This window comes from Eucalyptus grandis, chromosome 2 (genome assembly GCF_016545825.1).
Source record: "Eucalyptus grandis isolate ANBG69807.140 chromosome 2, ASM1654582v1, whole genome shotgun sequence".
Taxonomy (NCBI): Eukaryota; Viridiplantae; Streptophyta; class Magnoliopsida; order Myrtales; family Myrtaceae; genus Eucalyptus; species Eucalyptus grandis.
This window is the reverse complement of record NC_052613.1, coordinates 26,581,648-26,590,615: the sequence shown is the minus strand read 5'-3', so window position 1 is coordinate 26,590,615 and position 8,968 is coordinate 26,581,648. Positions and strand designations below refer to the sequence as shown.

Genomic DNA, 8,968 nt, shown 5'->3' with positions numbered 1-8,968 from the left:
TCAGGCCAATGTCCTCTTCACTTGCCTATGGAATATGATATGTCTATAAACACATACATACATACATACATACATACATACATACATACATACACACATACATACATACATATGGGCGGGTGTGTGTGCGCGTGGGGTGCGTGCGTGCACCCACATAACTGTTGAGGGTATAAGGATGACCATCAAGCAAAACGGACTTGAAGAAGGAACAACTTTATACAATTTTAAAATATTGGATGTTCCGTTATTTAAATCGTATATCTCCTTTGCATTGTTGTTGACGATGGGCAAACTGTGTACCTTTATCAAGTCATTTGAAAATGATATATAGAAATACTAATATTAATGGACACACCCGTACAAAAAAAGATTACATAATTTTGCCACTTAGAAAATTAATAATTCGACAAAATAAAAAAGCACAAATGCTATTATTTTGTTTTCAAATCACTATAAGCTTTTAAAATTACTCACCAGTAATACTGTTATGAAATAATTACAATCACACAATATCTAAAACAACCGTAGAAAAATAGAGGGTGATTAGCAAAATTAGTAGGCAATAAAATAATGAGTAAATGACACCATTAAAATAAAGGGATAATACCCTAAAAAACCCCAAACTAGTACACTTGTGACAAATTTAACCCAAACTATTTTTTTGACCATTAAAAACCCCAAACTGGTATAATTTTGACAAATTTATCCTAAACTAGTATACTTGTGACAAATTTACCCTATATTAGTTTTCGTTAATTTTATTCTCAAATTATTAAATTAAATGACACGTGACAGTTAACCAGTATATCAATTTAGGATTTTACGTTCCGTTTGTCACAGTTTACAATTTTTATGATTTTTTTGTGGTATTAATCCAATTTAGCATAAGGTATATTTGTCACAAATTTACCAGTTTAGAGTTTTTTGCAGTCGAATAAATTAGTTTGGGGTAAATTTGTCATAAATGTACCAGTTTAGAGTTTTTTTATAATCAGTCGGGGTAAATTTGTCACAAGTTTACCAGTTTGGGGTTTTTCATGGTCAAAAAAATAGTTTGGGGTAAATTTGTCACAAATGTACCAGTTTGGGGTTTTTTAAGGTATTATCTCTAAAATAAAACATTTACGAGAACTATTCATGGTGGCCAAGTATAGGTCTCTAGTGTCAACGGCGGCTGAGTCAGGTGGTGGCAATGGCTGTGGCAGCGCCGAGTTTGGCGGCAGAGGTGTGGAGTTGATGGTGGTGGGGGGGTGGTGTTCAATTCCAGCATTAGCAGAAGGGGTGGCCACTAGGCTAATTCAAAGCATGATTGGCCAAGGCCCAATAATTTAAAAAAAAACAATTAAATTGCCCTTTTATTAGAAAAAATTAAAATGGTCTTATTGAAATATTAAAAATAATTGAAAAATTAATGAAAAAAATAAACCTCAAATAATGGAGGTGGAGAAAATCTACGTGAAGAAAAACATGAGGTCAAGAAAGAATGTGAAGAAATTATTTTTCTTGAAATGGTTCGGAAGTGTGTGTATAAATATAATATGAATTGAGGGTGGACAAAAGGTAAAGAATTGTTAATTCCAAGGAAAGAACATTGACCAAGACATCTTTTATCCCTTGATGATGGAGTTGTGCGTGCAATCGGTGCCCGCCCATTTCCACACCGCCTCTCTTCCTATTCTCATTCTGTTTCTACCCCGACCTTTTCCAAGTCCTCCCAACATAGGCTTTAAGGGCCAGCTCGACTCAAATTTCTATACTCTATTTACTACAAAATTAGTCGTCGACAAAAAAATGATTAGGACTGGTCTCTCACCAATTGCCCGTTTCGTCGTCGACAAAATGATTTTACGCTCAATATTATTCATCACATTGAAGACTATTCAATTCAATTTTCCTTGGTCTTTTTGATCCATTGATTTGTTATTTGTCAGGTAAAATTGATCACCTATCATAAGAATTTTTTTTTAAAAAAAAAAAGCACATTAAGGTGCATTCATTTTGCAGAAAATATATTTAGAAAATATTTTCTTAATATTAATCACTTACATCACTTATATAGATGAATGGACAAAAAATGTTCTCCATTTGTTGCCCTTTCTTGCTTGTGCCACCCCCTACCTTGCCATTTTCCAAATTTGTCCTAGTTGAATGGGATGGCATTTCAGTCATTTTACCAAGATTGCGTAATATTCACGCACTATTCATGTACTTGAAAACAATTAGAGTAAATGATAGACCTAATTGGGCTAGGAGAGCCCATAGACCTCATGGGCCGCCCAACTCCCTTGGGCATGTGGCCCATGGGCTACCCATCATGGGTGTGGGCCCATTTGGGCTGCCCAATATGGGCTTGGGCCCAAATGGGTCCTCTCTCGTGGGCCACCCTCAACTTCCCGAGTTTTCATGTCCTGTCGATGAGAAATTGAATTTCCACCCTAAAGTGGTATTTTCGATACTATCATGGTTTATCGATTCTCATGATTATCCTATTCGACAATTGATTGCTAATACAATTTTGTCCTGAAAATCAGGGTTGGACCGAAGATGTCACAACAAAAGCCCTCTTCATTATTGCTGACATGACTACTTGTTTTAGTTTATTTAGATGTTTCTTAATTAAAAAAGCAACGCTTGGTTATGCTTGATAATAAATGCTAATTTAACATAATTTTTATTTTAATAATATATATCATGTCTAACTGCTAATTATACTTTTTATTGTTTATTTTTCCATATATGTTTTCCTCATAAACTAGATATTTAAACTAAATATCAAATAATTAAAATAAACAAAGGAAACACATTTCAACCTTAATACTTACATATAAAGAAGTGTGGGGAATTTATAATACATTATTCATCACGTACAAATTTAGAGGACATGATAAAACGGAGCACATGGCAAGGAAAAGTTTGATTCGGAGGCTCCGGGGAAGGGCCCACTTTTCTATTGCGGTGATGTTTTTTTTTTTTGTCAAGTATTGCGGTGATGTTTAATCAGCAAGTTCTGGATGATGGAAGACTAAGGTTTAAAGGAAGGACTACAATTGTTGTGAGCATCAGCCCTACAGATATTAGAACTAAGATAAATTCATATGCATAAATTTATCACTTACAAAACGAGCTATAAATTAAAAAGTAAAAGGAACTTCAAGACAACTTATTTTTCTAATTAATGTTGAAAATAGCTTTAAGAAATCTCTATCAGCGCATGTGGAGAAGAATAAAAATGCATATTCTTATATAGAAGAGATTTGCAGTCTTTTGATGTCAAAATTTGCCCTCAGTTGATCCAAAAGTATATTGTTGGTCTCTAAAAGTATGTACAGATGAAATCACTATTCCAATTAAACAAAACAAGAAATATGTGCTTTAAAGATAATAGATTATGTTGACTTTTGTTTCATTTGAAATAATCGATTCTATCCGTAGCCATCCAAACAATGTTTTAACATGAAATATTGTTTATTTTTGCTTTCAAAGATAAATAAAGACCACTAATATAAAAACTTAACCAAACGGCCTCTAAGATTTTAAAAACCAAATTTAACTAGCACATCACCAAGAAGTAATCATAGGAAGCTAATTGAAGTCTCAGTAGAATCCCACACAGAATCCACCTAACCAAACAAGAACACGCTGATATATATCTTTGCCTCTCATAATCCCTCGCAAGCTGAAAAAAGAAAGAAAGAAAAACAGAACAACATTGCTAATTAGCCATTGTAATCGCCATCGGTAGCGATCCGGTTCATGAACTGGGCCACCACATCCGCAGACTCCCTCAGCCGCTTGATATTCCTGTTCAGCTTCTCGCGCTTCTCCGCCATCTCCGGCTTTTCCTCCATCATCCTCTTGATGCCGCGCTCACTCAGCTCACGCCTAATCTCCTTCTCCATCTCCTTGTTCACCAAGTTGTGCACGCTGAACCGCAGATGCAGTGCCACCGTATCGACAAACCTCCTCAGCGCAATCTTCCAGTATGGGGTCATCCTCATCTTCAGATGGAACGCCAGCCGAACCAGCTGGTGGTTGTGATTACGCAGATGGCCTGGATACACAGTGCCTAACCCCTCGATCTTAATTGTGCTCAAGCTTTTATAGTAATTAAAGAAATGGTCCTGCTGGGCCATCAACTTGTTCCGCTCCAACAGGTACTCAGGGTTGCAAGTGTAGTCAGTGAGCTTCTCCATTTCTACAATTTTCATCATCCTATTCATCATCTTCCCCTTCATCTTCTTGATCAGACTGGACGCCGCTCTTTTCATCGACGACTGCAGCTGAGGATAATTCTCCGAGTGTTGCATCAACGCCTGAATCACAACTCCCTCAATGTAGTCCCAAACGCGAACCACAAGACTCGGAAGCTTTCTTGATATCGCCTTCATCTTCCGCTGCAGAAAAAAAGAAAAGGCGGTGTGAGGGAGGACGTCCGGGAGGCCGATCCCTTTGGCCTCTTCCAAGACCTCTATTTCCTCCGACAAGAAGTTAGTCGTCAGGTTGTACTCGATGTAGTTTTGGAGCTCATTGTAATATTGGTTCAGCATCTCCACCAGCCTGGCAGTGCAGTGCATGTCCTTCTTGTCCAGGTACTCGTCTAACTCGCCTCTCAGCAAGACTTTCTTCAGCGATTCCTTCCCCGACCCCATGATCTCCATGAAGGCCATCGTAGCATCCTCGAGCGAGGACAGATTGTTGGGCATCCTCTCAAGCTCTGCGAGGTTTGCGTCCAGCTTGTCATTAATCTTCTTGACGATCTCAGGCAAATACTTGGCAATGATGGTGGCTTGAATCTGCGTTAGCTTTTGTGCCAAGACAGGCACACCGACAATGGACTTGTCGATCTTGCACAGCAGAGGGTGTGTGTCAAACAGCTTCGCCTCTTCCTGCCTCGCTTCTTCGTAGGTCTCGGCACCAATCCTGCTCCTCACACACACATAGCCAAGCCCTACATTGACATCATCAGCCGTCACCTTCTCAAGCAATCCCTCTGGAGCTTTATCAGCCTTTGTGACGACCGCCAGAGTCCTCCTGCCGGTCTTGTCCACCATCTACAACACAAAAACGAATAATCTTATAGACTCATTTCCTTGAGTTAAAATAAATTATTCGAGTATTCAATTGATGTGGGAGCCAAGCGAGTCTAGATTATAATTACTTGCGACATCCTTATGGACTCGCAAGTGGAGAAGTCAACCGTCGCGGACAAGACATTGAGGATGATGCTCTCCTCAGGCCTTATGTACTCCATGATCATCTCCGAGATCTGCTCGTAGATGTTCTCAGGCTGGCCGAACACGGGGACTCTCGTGATTCCAGGCAAGTCGATCATGGTCAAGTCCGGGAAGCCGTATTTCTTGATGACCAGAGTCAGCGGCGCGTTCGAGACACCCTTCCCATGTCTCACGATCTCGTCAGTGGCATCATTAATGGCCTTGGCGATGTTGTCCTCGTCAGTGGGGACGACTTTGCCATTGAAGTCGAGGTAGAGCTCAGGGCGATCGGCTTGAGGGTTGTCTTGGAGTTGCATGATGAGAGGGACGCGCGTGCAAGTGCCCTGCCCCCGCGGCAGGTTGATGCCAGTGAGGGACTCGAGGACACTCGACTTGCCCGAGGACTGGTCGCCGACGACGACGATGGTGGGGAGATGGATGCCCTCTTCCATGACCATGAGGTTTCGCAGCCCGTGGATTGCATCTAGCAGGGGGTGGATCCGGTCGTTGCAGAAGGCGGCGAGTGGCGGCGTATGGGCAACCAACACGGGTTTGGGTTCGGGTTCACTGCGGACAGAAGCCCGGTCGTCACCCATCGTTTGCAGCCCCTCCAAGTTTCCTTTTAACTTTGGATGAGTTTGATCGGTGAAATAAAAGATCTGAAGTGATGATTTCATTCTATGGAGTGTTGAAGTTATGGATTCATTATATAGAGACTACAATTAAATAGACACGCGTATCCAAGAAATTCATGAATCAAGTGATACGTGAATCTAAGAAATTTATTAATATGAAGACATGTGAATTCAAAATATTCGTGAACACAATAAATGTATGAATTAAAAAGATAAGTGAATCTAACAAATTCATGAATTTAATAAATACGTGAACAAAAAAGATATATCTTAATTTGTTGGTTTTCGTTGATTCATTAACCATAATTATAACAAAGACTAGACTTCCATTTACAAAACTATTATATGAAGTTCATATTTAGAATGAGAAATTGGGATATTGTGACATTATTGGCACATGAAATGATTAATCTTAACTGTGATGATACTTGATTAAATTTTAACGAAAACATTATTTTTCAAAATAAAGATATTGATGTTGAAATAACGTGTTGACTAGAAAATTTGCCATATAGAAAATTTACTTTTCATTAGGGAAAAAAAAAGAAAAAAAGAGAAAGCCAGTATCAATCTCATATAGGCCTCTCGTATTTTTTTTTTTTTTTTTTTTTGTCATTTTCCTATATTTTTCCGATTCATAACTTGTATGTTTGTCTCGATGTCTTATATCCTTTTCCATCTTTTATCAATTATTTGCATATTTTCTAAAGTGGATCGAAATTTATTTTCGTTCTATTTGCGTCTTTAGGTGATTTCATTTTTTTTTTTATCTTTCTCTAGAAATGCAAAGGCATTTATATCTCTTTTTTAAATAATTTTTTATTTCCTAAGATATATGCCCTTTTTCAAAAGAAATTTTGTCTCATTCTTGTCTAGGTAATCTCATAAATTTCTATACCTTTATTATGTCACCATCAATTTTGTGCCGTTGGAATATGCTTGTTGCTTATTCATCTTTCATCAGCTAGGCTAGACACGTGGGCCTATCTGACATGCCAAATGACAACATTCATTTATAAATTTTGATAGTTTCAACTTACTAATTTCACAAAATTTTGTAAATACTATGGGATTCAATTGCACTCTCATGACATCACAAGTATTAAAATTCAATTGTACTTTTTGAAGGTTTTAGAACTTAATTATATTTTCTTGACAAATCTTAAAATTTTCAGCACATTTATCCCATATAAACATTAAATTAGTAAGGTAAAGTGATAACTAAGTCGATAAAACTTTCGTCCACCAAAATCTCTTATTAATTAGATGTATCTATTCTTTCAACATTTTAAGGTCAAAATTATCAGAGTTACACATTCTTTTCTGTTTCCATTAATTTTTCTATTTTACGCACGCTTAATTGTGTGTTTTCTTTGACAGTAAGAATATTGGATATCTCTATTTTGATTTCAAATGAATTACGAGTCTTTGATTAAATCCATCCACATCCCTCCGATAGGTGCCATTTAAAGAGCTAAAAAGTAAAAGAAAATTCACAAAAGAGATACTTCCGTAATTGAAAAAAACCAATTTAATCGGCAGATTTCATCTCCTAATCTCAAACTCTTCGGCACTAATGTAAATCGAGAATTACTAGTAGAATTGTCCCGTAAAATGCAGTCATTTTCTAAACTAACTATAGTCCAAACAAAAAGAAAATTCATCTCTTCATACGAATTATGAAACATGATATGTACAACGTGACCACAAAATCGGATATTTTGACCTGAAATTAATGTCGTTATATGCAAAATGGCTCTGGCGTGTCCGCCGTTCGCCGGAGCAACCAACTGAGCTGAGAGACGGTGACCACCTCAAGACTGTGGAACCACCTCCCGCCGCTCTCGCCCTCGCTTCTCCTTCCTCTCATCCGCTTCCTCTCTCACCTTTTGCCCTCACTCTCACTTGTCCTCACTCCAATTCCTGCTCGCTTCCCCTGCCTTTTCTCCAATCCGGTTGTTGCTTTTCTTCTGCTCAGTCGGACGCCAACGATGGTGACTTCGACCTCCAAGGGTAACGACGAGTCGATGGCGTTCGCTCCTGACGTCACCCGTAGTGCGGAAATTGATGATGTGATCGAAGGGGCTGCGATGTCACTGGCTTGCCATGGTGCAATTACCCACTTAGGCTGTTAAAAATAGTTTTTTGATTCAGCTAAGCAGCGTGTCATCAAATTTGATCAAGAGAGAAATAAAAGGATTTTGAAATTGCGATATTTGCGTATTATGTCATATTCCATAAGATCTCCGAGTTCATCTACGAATTTCATTAGTTCAATTTTACAATCCAGGACCCAAGGAATATACTATTATAACCAAGTTAAAACCCGGAATCATCTCGATCGCTCTTTGCACCAGGTAAAATTTGAACTATGTACTGGTGAAAGATTCGAATTTGACACCCGAAGATGAGATCAAAGCATAACTCTAAACACTCCTCAGCTGTCACATGGAGTATGATAATTCAAGCCCAGGCTGAAACTGGTAAACAAAGAACACCATAGCTGTCCATTTTTGACAGAAGAAAACGAAGCAAACCATTCTTCTTTGGGATGAAGAAAAGGAGAGATTAAAGCTTTAACAATGGCAATGGTAATGGCGAAACGCAAAACCTAGAAACAAAGCAACATGGAATGAGAAAGCTCGCAACCTTTCAACCATGAACATCGCCCATGAACTCAAAGCAAGCAGTACATCAAAACCTATCACCACCACCACCATCTCCTCCTCCTACTTCTTAACTTCAGCTATGGACAACGAAAGCACGCAGACTACACCCACAACGCTCACTGATCCCGAAGCTGCACACTGTCACAGGCAAAAAGCCCTAGCCACCGACCAGATCAGACCAGGTGTCGATGACGTCCCCATCGTCCATGCCCAGATCCTCCGCCGACTTGTCCCCCGGGATCCGCGCGCCATTGTAGGTGAACCACAGGGTGCCGTACGGCAATCCCCTGCGAGCACAGTAGTGCTTCATGAGGGCCCTGAGCGGCATGCTCCGGTCCAGCAGGTAGCGCACGTCGTCCTCCCGCTGGTTCTGCACGCAGAGGTGGATGGGGTGGTGCCCGCTGTCCTCGCTGCCCACAGACGCCAGGAACACCAGCTTCATCTCTATTCC

The 8,968-nt window shown here is 39.4% G+C and overlaps 1 protein-coding gene across 1 annotated transcript; it reads right to left on the bottom strand.

Moving 5' to 3' along the window:
• Positions 1–3,716: 3,716 nt before the first annotated feature.
• Positions 3,717–5,809, bottom strand: LOC104434878 (dynamin-related protein 4C). Its single transcript, XM_010047731.3, has 2 exons — positions 5,159–5,809; positions 3,717–5,051 (listed from the first exon to the last, which is right to left on the bottom strand). Exons 1-2 carry the CDS (start codon positions 5,807–5,809, stop codon positions 3,717–3,719), a joined length of 1,986 nt encoding a protein of 661 aa, XP_010046033.2.
• Positions 5,810–8,968: the final 3,159 nt, after the last annotated feature.

Coding starts and splice junctions, on each gene's coding strand:
- LOC104434878 (XM_010047731.3), bottom strand. CDS start 5,809: ATGGGTGACGACCGGGCTTCTGTCCGCAGTGAACCCGAACCCAAACCC. Junction 5,052..5,158: donor AGTCCATAAGGATGTCGCAA/GTAATTATAATC, acceptor TTTGTGTTGTAG/ATGGTGGACAAGACCGGCAG.